Source organism: Tachysurus vachellii, chromosome 4 (assembly GCF_030014155.1).
Source record: "Tachysurus vachellii isolate PV-2020 chromosome 4, HZAU_Pvac_v1, whole genome shotgun sequence".
In the NCBI taxonomy this organism is placed as follows: Eukaryota; Metazoa; Chordata; class Actinopteri; order Siluriformes; family Bagridae; genus Tachysurus; species Tachysurus vachellii.
Window position 1 is genome coordinate 26,595,193 of NC_083463.1, and position 18,412 is coordinate 26,613,604.

General features: G+C 38.2%; 1 protein-coding gene across 9 annotated transcripts in view; it reads left to right on the forward strand.

The window, feature by feature from the left end:
* Positions 1 to 15,080, forward strand: part of inpp4ab (inositol polyphosphate-4-phosphatase type I Ab) — a 58,258-nt gene extending 43,178 nt beyond the window's left edge. For 4 of the 9 annotated variants that reach the window (XM_060868609.1, XM_060868614.1, XM_060868611.1 and 1 more), the window contains exons 16-23: positions 1,015 to 1,047; positions 1,284 to 1,456; positions 3,361 to 3,484; positions 3,620 to 3,887; positions 4,071 to 4,168; positions 4,396 to 4,508; positions 5,255 to 5,409; positions 12,525 to 15,080. In XM_060868609.1, the coding sequence (XP_060724592.1) occupies positions 1,015 to 1,047; positions 1,284 to 1,456; positions 3,361 to 3,484; positions 3,620 to 3,887; positions 4,071 to 4,168; positions 4,396 to 4,508; positions 5,255 to 5,409; positions 12,525 to 12,657 (1,097 nt within the window). In that variant the 3' untranslated portion in view covers positions 12,658 to 15,080. Of the gene's footprint in view, positions 1 to 1,014; positions 1,048 to 1,283; positions 1,457 to 3,360; positions 3,485 to 3,619; positions 3,888 to 4,070; positions 4,169 to 4,395; positions 4,509 to 5,254; positions 5,410 to 6,327; positions 7,808 to 8,351; positions 8,678 to 12,524 lie in introns of those variants that run through there. The other 5 variants (XM_060868612.1, XM_060868615.1, XM_060868617.1 and 2 more) reach the window with 3 other exon arrangements.
* The last annotated feature ends 3,332 nt before the right edge of the window (positions 15,081 to 18,412 follow it).

Consider the following 18,412-nt stretch of genomic DNA (forward strand, 5'->3'; position numbering starts at 1 on the left):
ATCCAACTTTTTTCACGGCACTGTTACAGTTAGTCAGCCCACGACCTTGTCTGTGTCTGAGTCTGCGTCTTGGAATGTGTCAAATACAAAAATGTTCAGCACCTTGTGCGACCCAGTCATGTTTTGTCAGAGTGTCATTTTTCAGCTCTTCTGGAGATTTCTGTCTTTCATCCTAAGCTTGTATGATCATGTGGCCAGCAGCTTGCTCTGTGATTGGCTCGCTGACTCTCGCCCACACTCTGGGGGTGGGGGCATGTCTGTTTAATCTGCACCAGCTAGAGGGTTGGCATGACTCAGACACAGAGCATACTGGGGGAATAAACAAATAATTATAACAATAAGGAACTGATAATAGGCGGTTAGTAATAGTAAACAGATACTGACACCCATATGATCTTCATAGCATATAAAGTAGGAGGAAGATGTGAAATGATAGAATAAGGAAATGTCACAGAAAGTTAAGATGCTACAAGATGTAAATTTAGGGAAAACTTGCAGCACACAAGCCCTGTGTGTGTGTGTGTGCGTGTGTGTGTGCGTGTGCGCGTGCGCGTGCGTGTGCGTGTTTGGATGAAGCAGTATTTGGTTAAAGAGTACAGAATCAAAGTGCAATCTACAGATTCCCTGTTTCGGTCAGTGTTGTGTTTCTCTACATGTTCTCCCCATGTCCATGTTGACTGGCTATAATAAACTTTGTGTGAATATATGAGCGTGGTGCCCTGTGATGGACCTGGCAACCCATTTGTAGCATATTTCCACCTCATACCCAGTGTTCTCAGATTAGGCTCCACAGTCAATTCAACCCTTACCAGAATAAATATAATTTCAGACAATATCATGGTTTATTTAGCACAGCTTTAAAGATCTGGGATAGGGTTTTGTGTATATCATGTCTATTAAGCCACTGTGTGTGTATGTGTGTGTGGTGTGTGTGTGTTTGTCTGTGTGCTTGGCAAGGCCACACTGTGTGTTTGTGCTGGTTGTGCTTCCTAACTGTGCATGTTGCCCCTCTAGATACCAGTAGCAGCAAAGAGGAGAGTTACCCAGGTAAGATCCCCACCAACCCCTTAAGAGCCCTTTATCGCTGACGTGCTTATGCTAAATGTTTACAGAGTCGTTTTTCCATAATTTCCCTGTGCTTTGTGTTGTCTGTTTTTTATGTTGTCCTGTAGCAGTAGAAATTAAGCCAATATGTTGCATATTGACCCTTTAATTGCTACTTCACAATAAATAATGCTGGTCTGTAGTACTGATTTGTCGATGTGTGGACATGCATGTGTCAGGTGAGTGGAGTGAGGCTCTGTATCCCCTGCTAACGACGCTAACGGAGTGCGTGGCAATGATGAGCGACAAGGCAAAAAATTCAATGGTGTTCCTGCTGATGCAAGACCGAGCGCCGACCATCGCCATGGACCTCAGTGTGCAGTACCGCCGAGACGTGGTCTTCTGCCAGACAGTAAGTAAATGCAAACATCAGGCAGTTACTGAATAAAGAAACCGCAATAAATATCCAAGGAGCACAACGCTATTATCCTAAGAATCCTGGGAAATAAAAGCATATATACATGAATATTTGGACTCTAGCTCTATTGTCTTTTCTCCTATTGGTAGTCGCTGCACCAATTTATTTCATATTTGCATATTGCAAGTTAAACTTTTCCCAGCTTTGTCACTTTGCTGGATATGCCAACATCTATGGTTGCTTTGTTACTGTGCAAATGTAGCTTTACAGAACAAGTGGGAATTTACAATCAAAGTATAATGTTATATTCTCCGATTGCATGCTATCATCAAACCTAGCCATCAGGATTAAGATATATGCCTGATTTTATAAATGACTGGCAGGAGCTGCATGTGTGTGTGAGACACAGACAGACAGAGACAGACCCAGACACAGAGAACCAGAGTGTAAAATGGATGGAGAGAGTTTGAGAAGGAAATCCATAGTAAAAAAAAAAAATTTTAAATATGACGAGTAAGTTAAATAAGTTACAGTCTTCACTATAGAAGTAAAGTGTAAGTTTTGGCAGACAGTATCTGTCAACTGTAACAGATAAACTCTAGTAAAATGTGTTCCAAGTGTGGAAAATGGTGTGCGAGAAACACCATTGGGGTTTGGTGAGTTAGTGCATTCACTCTGACTTGATCAGGCAATCACAATGAAAGCTAAATAGCAAGCTAATAGAAAAGTTATTGTTAAAGTCTTTCTCTTTGATTTGCAGTCAGTTAACCTAATTTATTCTCATAACACTTTTGTAACCACAGATAACAGGGCTTCATCCCAAAGACCCCAATTGTGTTACTGTTCAGCTTAACTACTACGTTTCGTTTGGACACATCCTTGAACTTAAAAGACTCTGGAGAAAAAGTGCAGCACAACCCCAGGCTTGTGCAATACAGGAGTATTGTAGAAGCAGTGAGCATCTTTCTTAGTCAAGTTATATGAGCATCTTTCTTAGTCTGTAATAAGTTTAAAATGAGGAATAAAATAAAGAATATGGCAGATAGAGCTCTAATGTTGTTAGCTAGACAATGCAACAGACATGCTGCATATTGCATACTGTATAACTAGCGAGCAAGGCACGTTAATGTTTGTTGATACAAAAGGACAGACCCAGGTATATCAGACCATTTTGGAGTATAATTTGATCTCATAGAGAAAACGTAGACATAATTCTTGACATTCTAAACCAAATTCACTTCTATTCAGTTACCATGTGGAGATTGGAAAAGTTATGTGATCAGGAACTGTCCCATTGCGTCATATCACCACACGTCACAGTTTCACAGTGGCCTACAAACCTGACCGCCATGGACTCGCACTCTGTACCTATATTTATGATGCTCAACAAACAGCCTGCATTTGCATCCTACCTCCAAGAGTTTGTGTTTATGGAACTTATAGTAATCAGTATATTTACTGTATGCTTTTGACATAAGACACCTTTCTTTTACTATAATCCTCTATACACAGACGGGTCAAAAATAGACAGTCATGGATCAGCAGCAGCAGCAGTAATAAACCTCCAGCACCATATTTGGCGTTCATATGTGGACGGAGGTTTTAGCAGAAGCCTGTGTCCTATTTCTTGCTCTGGAACATATTAAAAATGCAAAAGAGCAAAACTTCATGGTATTTACTGAATTTACATCCTTTGAAGGAGACAAATCATCCAATAATTGTAACTGATTTATTGAAATAAAATATGAGGAGATGGTAAGAGCTTTGAATTACTGACAAAAAATTGTCAGTGTTCCTGAGGGTTTTTTTTAAGCTTTAATTAGTAAGAAATAAATCGCCACTGGATGTAAGGAAGATGATTTAACACACGCCTCTTTGTCTTCTCATTCTCTGTCTAGCTTACAGCGCTTATTTGTGGCTTTATTATTAAACTGAGGAATTGTCTCCGTAACGATGGCTTCTTGAGGCAGCTATACACCATCGGACTGCTAGCTCAGTTTGAAAGTCTACTGAGTACCTACGGTAAACCCACAGAGCATCCTGTTTTTGTGTGTTGCATGCTGTACGTACACAGCACAGCTGTGTTACTATACAGCTAAGGATGTTGACTTTAATGAGATGTTGACTTGTTTGTGTGTGTATGCGCGCGCATTGTAGGAGAGGAGCTATCCATGCTGGAGGACATGAGTGTGGGTGTCATGGACTTGAGGAACGTAACGTTTAAGGTGACCCAGGCTGTGTCGGCGTCCTCTCCAGACATGCTCCCTGTGATCACGGGGAACCGCGACGGCTTTAACGTGCGCATTCCACTGCCAGGGACAATGTTCGACGCGCTTCCTCGGGAAATTCAGAACGGCATGCTGCTGCGCGTACAGCCTGTTCACTTTAATGTCGGCATCAACGAGCAGCAAACGCTTGCTGAGAAGTGAGTTTTTTAATACTGTTGTGTTTGGAATTTAGTCATTTCGATATCTCTTCAGTAACAACGGTTTTTATATCTACTGCAGTTATTCCGTTTCGGTTGGTGTCAACACTGTTGTTTACTGATAACTGAACGCACCTTTTAGTTGTGCAAGGATTAAAATGCACAACTCTGTTGTTTGTCCAGGTTTGGGGACACGTCCTTGCAGGAGATCATTAATTCTGAGAGTCTGGGTCGTCTGAATTCCTACTATGAACAGTTCAAGGAGGTGTTACCAGATGACTGTGAGTCACCACATGTTCTTTGTATGCCCCCCACCCTTCCACCAGGTTGCTTGCACTCTTAAATAACAGATTTTCGAGATGTACTCCAGGCACGAGCTCATCTGACTTTCCTGCTTCTGTTTTCAATCCTGTCTACTGTAATATTTTGAATAATGGTGTCAAATTTCAAATTTTAATTCCAACAGTAATGGCAGCAATCTGGCTCTCTCTTCCCTTCTTCCTCCTAGGTCTTCCTCGTTCCCGTAGTCAGACGTGTCTTCCCGAGCTCTTGCGCTTCCTTGGTCAAAATGTTCATGCCAGGAAAAACAAGAATGTTGACATCCTCTGGCAGGCTGCAGAGGTAGACAATACATGATTTGTTCAGTGACCCTTGTTGTTGTTGTTTTTTTTATTGGTAATATAGTGAATGTGCATGTCTACAAATGCACAAATGAGATTTGAATCATGATGTTTAATATTTTCATCTCAAATGACAACAGCAGATTTATTATATTTTCCTATATTTTTAATTTTGTAAAATAAAAAAAACACATTTGCCTTAATCAACTTTCAGTTTACATAATTTAAACTAATTCCATAACTGGAATTATGCTTCCTAAACAGACATAATACTTCTCTAGTGCTCAAGTGCTCTCTGTTCTCCTTTTGTTAAACCTCTAAGACACATATCCAAATGATTCAGCCATTCAGTGATTGAAACATTTTGTGCTTTCAGTTCATTCACAACCAAAGTCCCAGTTTGATCATATTGTTCACAAACTAGTTCCTACAGAATCAGTATCACTTTCTATCAGACTCATCAGCAAGTCTCGTTCAGTAGGAGGTGTCCGAATGATGACATGGTCCGGACAAGCAGGAATAACCTTACAGAGCAATATTGTGTATTTTACACAGGCTGTACTTAAATGAACAAAAATATGAGTCAGTACATGGATGTAACCAAGAAGGTTTCATTAATTTAAAAGATTTGTTCACAATGAAACACCACTTTTGCCGTGCCATGCTACAAACCAAGTTTGCACTGTTTTTTGCTTTAATACACTGTAATTATATCCGGTGTAATTCATGTCCTTTTTTTGCATGTAGATCTGCCGGCGGCTAAACGGTGTACGTTTTACAAGCTGTAAGAGTGCAAAGGACCGCACTGCCATGTCTGTCACACTGGAGCAGTGTCTAATCCTGCAGCACGAGCATGGCATGGCACCTCAGGTCTTCACTCAGGCACTCGACTGCATGCGGAGGTAAGACTTTGCCTCAGGACCGGGACTATGTAGCCACACGAGTCTGGATAGATACAGGAGGATCGAAAAGTCTGATTCCAATAGCCGTCAGCAGTGGAGTTAGATAGGAATATTCGTATCATTGGTTCATTTTAAAGTTTTTAAAATTTTAGAGTCATGGAAGTCAGTAAAGTAGTGTAACTCTGGACATTTCTCTATCTCCATCCATCAGTCTATCTAAAAAATTGATGGATGGATGGATGGATTGATAGACAGACAGAGAGACGGATGGATGGATGGATGGATGGATTGATAGACAGACAGAGAGACAGACAGACCAATAGTTGGATGGATGGATTGATAGACAGACGGAGAGACAGACAGACCGATAGATGGATGGATGGATAGACAGTCAGACCCGATGGATGGATGGATAAACGAACTGACAGACAGACAGACACACCGATGGATGGATGGATGGATGGATGGATGGATGGACAGACCGATGGATGGATGGATGGATGTACAGACAGTCAGACCAATGGATGGATAGACGGATGGACAGACAGACAGACAGACAGACCAATGGACGGACGGACAGACAGGCATTGTGGGGAACAAAATGTCAGATATAGTGTATATAAGAAATATATCTTTAATGGTTGTATTTTTTTAACTAAAGCTTAAATTCAGCTATCCTATTTTTAATACAGAATAAAGCAGGTTCAGACTTTACGACACTGCTGTACTGTACAGCGCTGTGATTCTTTATCTGCACCTTTCTTGCTCTAAAATTAGCAGTCTTGAAAGCTTCATCATCTTTCTTCCTGGAGCCTGTGTGTCTCTGCTTCAGAATTTTGCGCCTGCTGCTGCTGTTGCTGTTATTTTTGTTTGTTGTTTTTGGGGTGTTTTTTTCTTTTTTGTTGCTGTTTTTTACAGTCCAGTGACAAGCATTATCTCCACCAGCCATCTCGTCTTGCTTCTCCATCCCTTATCGATCCACCCTCCTGCACTGTGCTTGCTGAACAGATAAGAAGCAGAAGCTGAGCCAATGAATAAACTAAAAGAAATCACTGCAGGGGGAAAGAACAAAAATTTTGAAAAGGCATTTTAATGGAGCATGTATAGATGGAATGGCTTCATCTCAAATCATCTGCCCTACCCCTTATCCCCTTCTTGGATCCTCTCTGAAGTGTAAGTCGAGCTCAGCAGGATTGTAAAGCATCATGGATTTCAGAGAGAGGAGACAAGAAGAGGGATGGTTTTCTTCCTCAAGTCATGTAGGCTGCCTAGTTCACCTGTTGAACCTGTTGTATTGCATAAAGTGGCTTTGCAACAAAGAGCAAAGTTGTGTGCGTGTGTGTTTTGCCCAAGCGCATGGGAAAACACACTCCCCACACACTTCCCGCTACTCCTTCATGGGTCTAAACCTATGTCTGTGTGGCTCTGGAGCTGCACTTTATTTTTAGTTATCGGGTCATGTTACACTCCACCACAGTGGATAAAAAGAGGGATGTTGTGTATGTTTTTTTTTTTGTTTTTTTTTGCGCTGCATTAGCAAAGTAGATCTGTTGCATGCTCTAGCTTGCACAACCCTGAAGTTTTGTAAATAACGTACAGGAAATGTTGTCTCCTAATTGGGCCTTTCATTGTACACTCTCAGGAATAAAGGTATCTGTGTACTTTTCATTGCTGCTGGCATGGTACAGTTACGGAGACATCTTGTGTTTCTTATAGGCTTTAAAATTGACTTTAAAGCTTTAATGATGCATGTTTAAAACCAAAATCAGAGAAATTTGGTATATATAGAATATAACACATTCCAAATCCACGCTGTTATACAAATATAGTGTATTTCAGGGGGTAGTGGCACTCCGCTTGAACTTTGTACTGCATCACACCTCCGCCTGGCATGCATTCCTTTTGTATAACATTGCATTATTTTTATTATTTATTATGTTATTAATTCCTAATGAAATTCCCCATACAGTATACTCGCTAAGCTACTTTCAAGTGTATTTTATAAGGTTTGTTTAGATTTCCTGTGCCGCATCTCGAACTGTGTCTGCTTGTTGTTGTGTAAGTCCAATAAGCACATCAACACAATGTCACTGTCTCTGGGGAAAATAAAGCCTACTGAATTGATTTAATTCTTAGTGTCTTAGATAAAATGGGAGGTTGCGTCAGGAAAGGTATCTGGTGTAAAAAACCTGTGCCAAATCAAATATGCGGACCATGTGATCCGCTGTGGCGACCCCGAACACGGAGCAGCCAAAAGAAGAAGAACTTATATGTACATGGGTTCCAATTGAATGTAATACTTTGGTTCTAGTTCCTGTCAGCTCCAACATTCTAAGTTTATTAAAATCATGCTCTGTTGAGATATGTGATATATTTTACATAAACCAAACATCTTACATGTGATTGACTGTATATTCCTTTTTTCCAGTGTAGCTAAGATTTCATGGGAACTTTGAGGTCAAAAATTATATACCCTAAATTCTGTTTTAAAGGGTTTAAATTTACATACTAAATGTATTAAAGCTGTGCTCTTAATGTACCCTTTCAGCATGAAGGAAAAGTGCAGTTTGGTAGCGTTCTGTCTGAGAATGTACACATGGATGAGGCAAAACTTTCTTCTTAATTTATTCTTCTTCGCTTTCTCTTCTCCTCTCCATTTTGTTTCTCTGCATCGTCTGTTTTTTTTGTTGTTGTTTTTTTTTTTCTCGTTTTGTTTCGTCATGTGCCGTTGTTTCTGGTCTTGTTTATTGTGTTTCTTTTATCTCTCTATACCTTGCAATCTTCTTTTAATTTCTGATTTATTTAATTATTATTTGTCTTTGATCTTCATCGTTGTCCTTCCTGCTGCGGTAATTTCATTCCAAACCCTTTTGTGAAACTTTTGCGAACACGGCCCTCTCCTCATCCTCCTTCCGCCCCTCTGCCCCACCCACTGGCTGCAGCATTGGTACTCGAGAGGGTGTGACGCAGAAGAACCTGAGCGGTGTGTTACCCGTGCGGGAATTGAGACTAGAGCCTAATCTGCTGTACTCTCTGCCTCTGCTCGCTCTCAGCCCCAACCTGCTCATCGTCTGGCTCTTCCTCAGCGTCGCCTACCTGCTGGCCAAACTCCGCTGCAGCTGAGCCACTACACTCCCATAACTCTCCTTCTTCTTTCTTTTTAACTCTCTCTTTAAGCTCTTCTTATTTCTTCTATGTTTATTTTTACTTCTGTTATTTGGTTCTGATGCTGAGGTTTATATTTCTCACCTTTAATATCTGGCTTGACTTTTTCTTTCTTTCTTTCTTTCTTTCTTTCTTTCTTTCTTTCTTTCTTTCTTTCTTAGCTTTCATTAAAAGCTTTTTTTTATTATTATTAATTTATTTATTTATGACTTCTTTTTTTTTTTTTTAATTTCTTCACTTCCTTCTTTGTTCTTTTTTATTTTATTAATTTATTTTTTCAAATAGTATTTGAATATTGTTTTCCAAACATTTTTGTCTTTTCTCTGATCTTCTGATTGCTACTGAGGAGGCAGACAACCCCATGTTCAGTGGCTACACATGTGTTTAAAAGTCTCTGTGTCCCTAACAATGCGTTTCTGCCTTACTTCACTAAATACCTGGGGTTTCAATCCCAAAATTTATAACATACTGTATATACATATGTGTATATAGATATATAAGACTTTATTAAGTATAAGATAATCGCACAAAGTGTAAGAATTTATGTTTTTTTTTTTTGTTTGTTTTTTTTTTTTTTGCACATGCTACAGATATGCTGGTTTTAAAGACCGTATACCATAGAGGCCCGGTTTCTTAACTAGGATCATATTTCCTCAGTGATTTGTGGTTGAATTTTGACGTCTTCCATGTGTTTGTATTTAAAATGCTGAGCTGTCGGCTTGGCCAGAGCTTCATCTCCTATATACAAAGCCAGTGCACTTTTACAATGATGTTTTAGGGGCAGGTGAACCTGATTGTACATTAAGTCAGGAGAACTTTTAATTATGCAGTAAATATAGCTCGGTATTTTCATATGATTATTTTTTATTAGCCACTAATTTTCGCAATATGCCCTTTTATTTCACGTGACTTCAGTTTCAATTAGGTTGCATTGGTTAATGGAAAACTACGGTATATTATCCGAGTCTTGTTTTAGATGACATGAACCTAAATGTGTTGCTTTTCTACTATAGCAAATTATGCAGGAATCCTAAGCAGAATGTAACTACTTGTGCCAAATATTGAACTAATTATGTTGCTTTCTTTGTGCCATATTAATAATATTCAGGTCCCAAACGCTTCACAGCACTTCCTGGGGCTTCCCCAGCTCATTATCTTAGAAATTTCTATTTTTGCTATGAATGCTACATTTCTTTCCTCGGCAGCCGCTTTTAGCGCAGGATAAAGAGTCGAGTGAAAAAAGCTTCCTGGCTGTAATGAGATTTGAATTCAAAACCTTTACTAGCAAAGAAGGTTATCATATGAGCTTCCTCTGTCCTTTATATCTGTTATATTTTTAGTATTTGTTCAGAGACGCCAAATAAATATGTTCTGAGATCTGGATTAGACCTGGATTTTTGTATGTTACACAAATAGGGTGCATCAATACTATATTTTTTCCCCCCAGACAGACCACGTGTTTGGTTTGTTAAGCACGCGTCGATACTGGTACTAAAGTCAGCACTCTTCACACCTACTTCATATTACTCATCATAGAACTTTTTTATTTATTGTTGGTGAGAGTGTGAGGGGGCTGGACATCGGAACAAAGATCACAATCAGCGTGGTCATTAAAATGAGCCATGATGTACACTTTCTGAGTCTCATGGACACATCGTCTCAGTGCTCGCTGAACTGAAGTGCTAGCAGTGAAGACGAACATACAGAGAAACTGTTGCACATGACAATCACGAGTACATTAAATAATTCAATAATATTAACATCAGTATTAAATATTATTATATTTCATTATATTTTATATTATTTTTATTCCTGTAAAGCTGTTGTACACCAGTGACCAGTGTTAACAGCTCTAAACAAATAAAATTGAAATGAATTGAATACTGCTTTGCACGAACAAACCTACTGTTTAAATGTCGTAGGTTTCAACATCATTCAAGAAGATTCTCCAGTTAATCTTCTTTATATGTTAAAAAGAGCAACTTTTGCAGTCTGCTTTGATCGATTACTTTCATAAATCATGAAACACATTCTAGTACGATAGCAAACGTTTCTTCTTGAGCAAGATTTTATGAGCACGGTTGTGGACCGATACATGTTTAGCAGTATTGATGCATTCCTAAACATAAATGCAGATTTCCTAACAGCCTGGTGAGGACTTCTGCATTTTTATACAAAGCTCTTTCATCTTACCCAAGTAATGAAATCGACTGCTCTGAATATCCACATTTGGTCAATTGGAAATTGGATGAAATCTTATCTAAAAATATACTTAGCATATATTTCATATTGGCTATTTATACACAGAGAGTGAGATAGAAAGAGAGAGAGAGGTCAGCAGTCCTGATGAATTTTCGGAAGAGTTTGATATTAACAACAAGCTATATATTTGTATATAAATTGTTATATAGGCTAGATTGATTTTATTGTTTGACTTGGACTTGGGTTTTGGATATTTATGCTTTAGGTGAGATTAAACATCCTAAACTTCAGGACAAGGTCATTAATTAGATATCGATTTGTTAATTTTTTGGGAATTGATACACTGCTCTTGTCTTCCTATATGATGCACAAGATTGCAGTGTCATATCTGTTAGCTGGAGTTACACTCCATCAGTTGTCTGGTATAGAGGATTTTTTTGTGTTTGTTACTTAGTTTATTAGCATTTTTTGATTGGCCTAAATTTACATTAGCAAGTGACAAAACGACCACGTTTTCAGTGCAACAGCGTGACATTTGAGCTGAGGTTTTTCAATTCGCTGTGACGCAAAAAAGTACAAAAACAACTCCTTAGTAGCAATTGTGTGGTAAGTGACATTTCTTCATTCAAAACTTTAGCTCCTGACTGCATTTAGTTCTCACGATGGCATAACGATGGTTTTCTGTTATCTTGTCACATAAAATGCGTATAGAGACAATATAAGTAGTAGAGATTTATGGTTGTATGGAGCTAGTAGGTAGCTTGTTTTGCTAATCTGCTAAGGAACTTCATTTAAAGCATGGCTTGAGACATTTAAAACAAAAGTTTTAACCCGCACTAGTTGATGGTTTCATTTCTGTTTAACTAGTTCGCGTTATAACTTACCGTAACTAAAAATTAACAGTAGCTGTTACAAGAAGCAAACTACAAGAGTGAAGAGTAACAAGAGTCTCTTGCTATTGAGAATGTTGGTGTTTGTCGTCATGGACTTAGCATGCTAATAGACTCTCTGGTTCTGCTTGCATTTAGCTTGAGCTTCCTTGTATAGAGAATGTTTACTTTCGTATTTAGATAGATATTATTTAGTATTTTTGCTAAGGTATAAGCTACGTTGAACTACCTCTAGTGTTTGAGACATGACCACAGAGAATTTAAAGGACATTGGTGAGCTACGGCATTACGATGTGAGGTGAGTTTGTGAGGGAGTATAATGGGATCAGCAGTTGTTCTGTATGAAGCCACAATGTGAAGCCAATCTTAATTTTATGATATGTAATAAAAAAAAAGATATGTTATATGCAGTGAGCCTACATTTTGACTTTTTTTTTGGTAAACTTTCTACTAATAACAAGTGATTTTTCAAATGCAGTCCAGACAGAAATATTTAGCCTTCAGCTTAAATGCATTTTTCTTTCTTTATTTATTTCTTTTTTTCTACCCAAAGTGCAACTGTTTCTCAGTCCAAATCTTTTAGCCATGGATCCTCACAGACAAGCGTTGGCTCAGTGTCATTTCCTGCTTTCTTCAGTCCCATTCTTCCAGCCCCCTGCATTTTTCACAGCCTACCCATTGTTCTATATCCCAATCTGTCATACATCTGTGCTTCTTGATTGTCTTGAGTTTTCTTTGCTCATGATCTCTAAACATGGAAGCCCCTTGTCGTTTTTTTGTCAGTACTTTTTTTTGGTGTTTAATTCCACTTGCTTTCATAACCCACAACACCCCCCTCCCCCTTCCTCCTCCCCCCAGCGAGGGTTGTCGGCGTGAGAACACAGTGAAGAACGTCGGATGTCGCAAGTATGCTTTCAACTCTCTCCAACTGATGGCTTTCCCTAAACATTACCGCCCTCCTGAGGGGACGTTCGGAAAAGTGGAGACGTGAGCATGAGGTCCAGGCTCGTGCAAAACTAAGGAGTTTAGTCCAAAATGGATGAGTAAAATCACTGTGTGGCTGGTATGTAAAACATTCTGTAGTCAATCTAAACCTCACACTGATGTTAGTATGTGGGCATCGGAAGACACTCATAGCACATCACATGTTCCAGACACCACCTTTAAAAAAAATTCTAAATGAATAATCTTGAACCACTCTGATAGTTCACATCATTCCCACATTAGTGCATTCCCAAAAGCAAATTATGGCAGTGTAGTCTCTTTTTGTAGATAAATATTAATAATATGAAGTGCTGTAGGGTCCAAAATTTAAAGCTTAATAGACACAAAAAAAGATGTGTATGGTTGATCTATATATGCTTGGCAGCCTGGGAAAACCTTTATTTAATTTATTTTTTTTTCTCTGTTCTATGAAGTTCTGACAGCTCTATCCATACATGAGCTAAAATATATCATTTGTTGGGGGGAAAGTGTTTTTTTAATTGTATCAGGAGACTGTCTAGTATATAGTCTCGCCTCCTGGGGTGTGAGTTACTCACAGCATTCGGCGAACACGAGCTTCGGCATCATCTCTTCACTCGACCCATGAAGTTGCTCTCATGGCAAATTTGTATCCAAAAAATATGTAACTTTCTTCGTCACCATTACAACATTTCCAGTGAACATGGATCATTTCACATCTGTTAGACAGATTAAACTGATTCTTTCTCAATACCAGCAGCTCATCAAGCTCTGTGTTTGCTGTTTAGCAGTTAAAGCATTGTCTTTAGGCAGACTGATCCTTTGTCCAGTCATGATCATTTAACTGGCTCTTTATTTAGTGAACTCTGCAGGCAGAAAGCACATCGTTTTCATGAAATTCTTTATTTTTCTTAAATTCGAGGTGTGAAGCATGTTCTAGGAAGATATTTTAAACCTGATGTTTGCCAGAATTCATTCACAGTGCCTGACATCAGACAGGTTTTCCCAGACCACCACGCATTCATTAATTTATAATAATAATAACACAAACAAATAACATTTTAGCTCCTTTAAATGTGTCCGTATCTTTTCAGTATCTACTCACACACCGTTTGTTTCATTTGCTTAACTTGTGTAAGTTATCTTGTTGAAATGAAAAAAAAAAAAAAGTCTCGTGCACATACTCGCTAGTTCCTGATGCTAATCTTGGCCAGTCATAAAGATTATTAAAGCTTTAAATTAATTAAAGGGACAAATAATGTGACCTTGATTGCACCTCAGCAACAAGGAAACAATTTGGAGAGCGTAGGAGTCTTAGGATGTAGAACAGAAGATGTATCATCACTTTGGGTAAAAAAAAAAAAAAAAAATGAATCAGTTATTATAGAAAATTATAAAAGTAAATTTAAGTGAAAGTAAAGTTATTTTTCTTCTTTCATTTTGAGTTTCTCTCATATGAGGTTTCCTTCAGAGAGATTGAGTCTCAACATTAACACTGATCTCTCACAAACACACACACGAACACACACACACTCTTCACTGACCATGGTGTACACACAAAAATGACTGATTAGGATCTCTACACACACAAACACTCATCACTGATCATGGTGTACACACAAACACACACAGAGACACACACACTTCACTGATCATGGTATACATACACACAAATTACTGATTAGGATCTCTACACACACACATTCCTCACTGATCATGGTGTACACACGCACACACCTTACTGATAGGGTGTCTCTATTTCATATAATAAATTGATTCTAGTTATATGTGATTGGTTGACGTGTGATCATTTAGATTTATTTATATTATGGGGTGCATTAAGTATCAATCTATTCCCCAGACTGCAGAAATACCTTAATTTCATGAAAATATCATAGCCATGTACTTACCAGGAATGTATTTTCTGCACATATTTTTGTTTATTTATTATTTTTTTTTGCTGCAGCCATATGCATGAAATGCAATCCATGTGTTCAGCTCTCATATCCTAAAGTGTCATATCTGAAACTTACATATTAGCCTACAAAGCCTTTCTACAGAGTGCAACTCACTACTGTCATTGTTTGTCAAGCATCATGTTACCATGTCAACCTCAGCTGGCAACCGTCAGCCTCACTGTGAAATGCAAGTTCAACCTTGTTTGCATTCATTATTCAGAATTTTACTTGACACATATTTATTTGTGCATGTTGTGTCATTGCCGTTGTTTTTTCTTTTCATTTTACACACGTTGATGGCTTTTAAGGACTGAAGTTTATAAACCCTAATGTATTTTAAAATATTATGTTCCCAGATATTTCAACTTGATTTGTATTTATTCCTGTTTTAGTAATCTTTTATTAAGCTGGCGTAGATGTATGATGTCTACATGCTGTACATTAAGCTGTCACCAATATATGATGCCATTAAAAAGAGAATTATCTGCTCTAATCTAGCTCATTTTTACTTCCTGTGTGTGTGTGTACATATATATATATATATATGCACACACATATGTATATGCACATCTATACATATATATAGAGTATGGATGTGGGTGTTGGTGTGTGATGAAGAGAGAGAAAGAGAGTGTGTGTGTGAGGGAGAGGGAGAAAGAGTTGATGTGGTGTTGTGACAATGTAAACAATGTTATTTTTTTCCTTACTCACCAGTTCTCTTCCACCAGTTAGGTCTCTAGCAACCAGTCCACTAGGGTTCAGGCTTCACACGCTTCCTCTGAGGCACAAAAAAACACCAAGCTGTATTTTTATTAAACTGCTGCTCATGTTCTGCTCGGGGCGACAACACACACTCTGAGGCAAACCCTATCCGCTACCTTTCACATACACAAGCTCACAGACACCCAGGATTGACTAGTGATGCAATGACTGATAAAAGAAAGGTAATATGCCATATGCCATCACTAGCTTAGAAATATAGTTAGTTATACAAACCATCCATTGATCCATTTTCTGTGCCACTTATCCTACACAGCGTACTGAGGAACCTGGAACTATTCCCCAGGGTCTTGGGGAGACCCTGGATGGGGTGCCAGCACATCACAAGGCACAAACACACCCGTTTAAACACTTGGGAGCCATGGACACTGTAATCTACCTAGCTAATGACCACTCAGGAGAGGTAATGAATAGAATGGGTTACAGGAGATTCCTTCAGCACTTTATACACACTGGTGCATTTCTCTGTTCAAGTATGTTGGGACTGGAAGTGCTGACTCAGTCAGGGTTCCCACGCGTCCTGGAAAACCTGGAAATCCTGGAAAATTAATGACCAATGTTCCAGTCCTGGAAAACACATGGAAAATGAGAGAAAACATAAATTGTCCTGGAAAAAATCTTGTTGTCCTGGAAAATTATTATTTTTAAATGTTCTTGATCATTTAAAGAACAGTTTACAACTGGTCGAAACAATTAACGTTAGTAACAGAAAGCGCTCTGTACAGGGACGCCGAGTTTTGACGGGTTTTTTGTTATGCTGTTTAATCTCGCTGTGACGGATGACGCTGTCTTGTGTTGGCGGTTTCAAGCACTAGGAATGGTTTAAGTGCTCGAATGTTTTCAGCAAATGGTGACGGGTAAGCAGGTTATATTAGCCTTGTTAATCTGAATATCATGTGCAAGGGGAATGCACAGCAAACTAAAGCATGCATGACTGCATTGGTCTGAGAAAGGAGAGGGTATTAATATGTGCGGTCTTTTTATTTTATAAATGTTGAAATTTCATTCACATGACAAATTGTCTTTAAAAGTGTAGTTAAGTAATAGCCATAAAGTGTACGTTGTTTTTAAGACTTCTGGAGAGAAAAACATATTAATTTAGGCTGCGAATCTGTGAGCCTTGTCTTTTTTTGCTAAATTTGAAATGTCCTGGAAAATGATCTCTGAAAAAAGTGGGAACCCTGCTCAGTGTTTTACACTTACCAGGGTATTTTAATACTCTGCTTATTGCTATAGCACTGAAACGTTGGAATCTGCATAACTTTTATGATGCTTTTATACTTCAATTGTTCCTTTTTTCTACACCTGCACTTTACTCAGCACTCATGACTATCAAAGACTACTCAACATGTATTTCATCAACAAATATTCTTAATTTACTGCATCAGCATAATGTTTTATGTTTCCCTGAACTGAGACATGAATATTAACTCAAAAATACATCTATAATAAAGTTTATGGGCAGTTGTTAAATTCCATCAATAAACATTTAACACATGTCTTCCTTATTATTACTGCTCAAAGGTTTGGAATAATTTTTTATAACAGTGATTGATGATAGTTCTGTCAGCCAAGGTTTATACATGTTTCTGCAAAAGTATGTGCTCCCCCAGCCAAATAACATATTCTGCTAATACATTAGTTGAAAAGCAGTTCGAATCGAAACAATAAAAATGTTCTGCACATTTTCTTCATATTTGATTAGATTTATAAAAAACATAAAAAATGCATGTGCAAAAGTTTGTACATCCTTCTAGGATATATTTATTAGTGCCACCATACATGCATTATAGCAAATAAGAATTGTTTTCTTTACATATTCCAGCTTGAGTAAGTTGGGGTCAAAGCACAGTGACTGCTATGATACAGTATCCCTAGAGCTGAGCAGGTTAAGGGCCTTGCTCTATTGCCCAACATTGGCAGCTTGGCTGTGCTGGGGCTTGAACCCCAACCTTCTGATCAATAATAGAGTCCCTAAACCATGTGAGCTACCACTTACAGTAACTGGTTTGGAATTGTCTATTCTTGTATAATGGTTTTGCACCCACTCTTCCTTACAGCAGTACACTTCTGAGATATTCTTTCCCCAGCAGGGTGTTTATACCTCTCTTCCCATTTCCCATCACCATACTTGCCAGCATTTACAGTAGAGTCACAATACTCTACACACAGAAACCCAAATGTGTCTTGTCTTGATTTTATAACACTTACAGCAATAAAATAATTTATTTGTTTAGCATTATTGAGAATGTCCTATAAGTCCACTTCTATTCCACTGACAGTGGATTTTTTATTAAAAATAAAAAGCAACTAACTTATTTGCAGCCTTCATACTTAAATAAACTAAAGCTCATTAACAGGATTAAAACAATAATAACTTAAACAGCCAATAAGCATCTTAAAGATTTTAATTTATGTTAATTATTGATAAATGATGTGAGAATTTGCTAGTCTTTTGCTGGTAGTAGCTCTATCTACTGTGCTGTTTGTGTACATGTCTGTACCTGTGAGTGCCAGCAGAGGTCTGCATTGTGCTGCATTTGAAACTTCATCAACTACATGAATTTTTTTAATAATCAGTGAGGCTAGATTTCTTAATCTCTTATAATTCAGTATATTAGGGAAAGGGGAGATGAAGGTCTTATCACTTATTGACACTGGAGTGCATGTGTTCAATTCTAAGACATTCTTGTATAAAGTCAATTGGCCAAAATCACATAATTAAATGATGCTGGTCATTTTATTTGCTCTGCTTACATTTATAAACTAACTGTCATACAAAGCAAAGTTCTGCTATTGAAGTATACAGTCATGTTTACTTGATCTTTTTATTAAGGAACATCAAGGAGTGTATAAAACACAGTATTTGTTTATCTATAGGGGTGTGTAAATATGTGGAAAAGTGAAAAAAAGAGTCCACAAATAGAATGAATATTATTGCTAGTAAAGCAAATCTTTGCAGATTCAATATATTCCGGGGGACACGGTGGCTTGGTTAGCACGTTCGCCTCACACCTCAAGGGTCGGGGTTCGATTCCCGCCTCC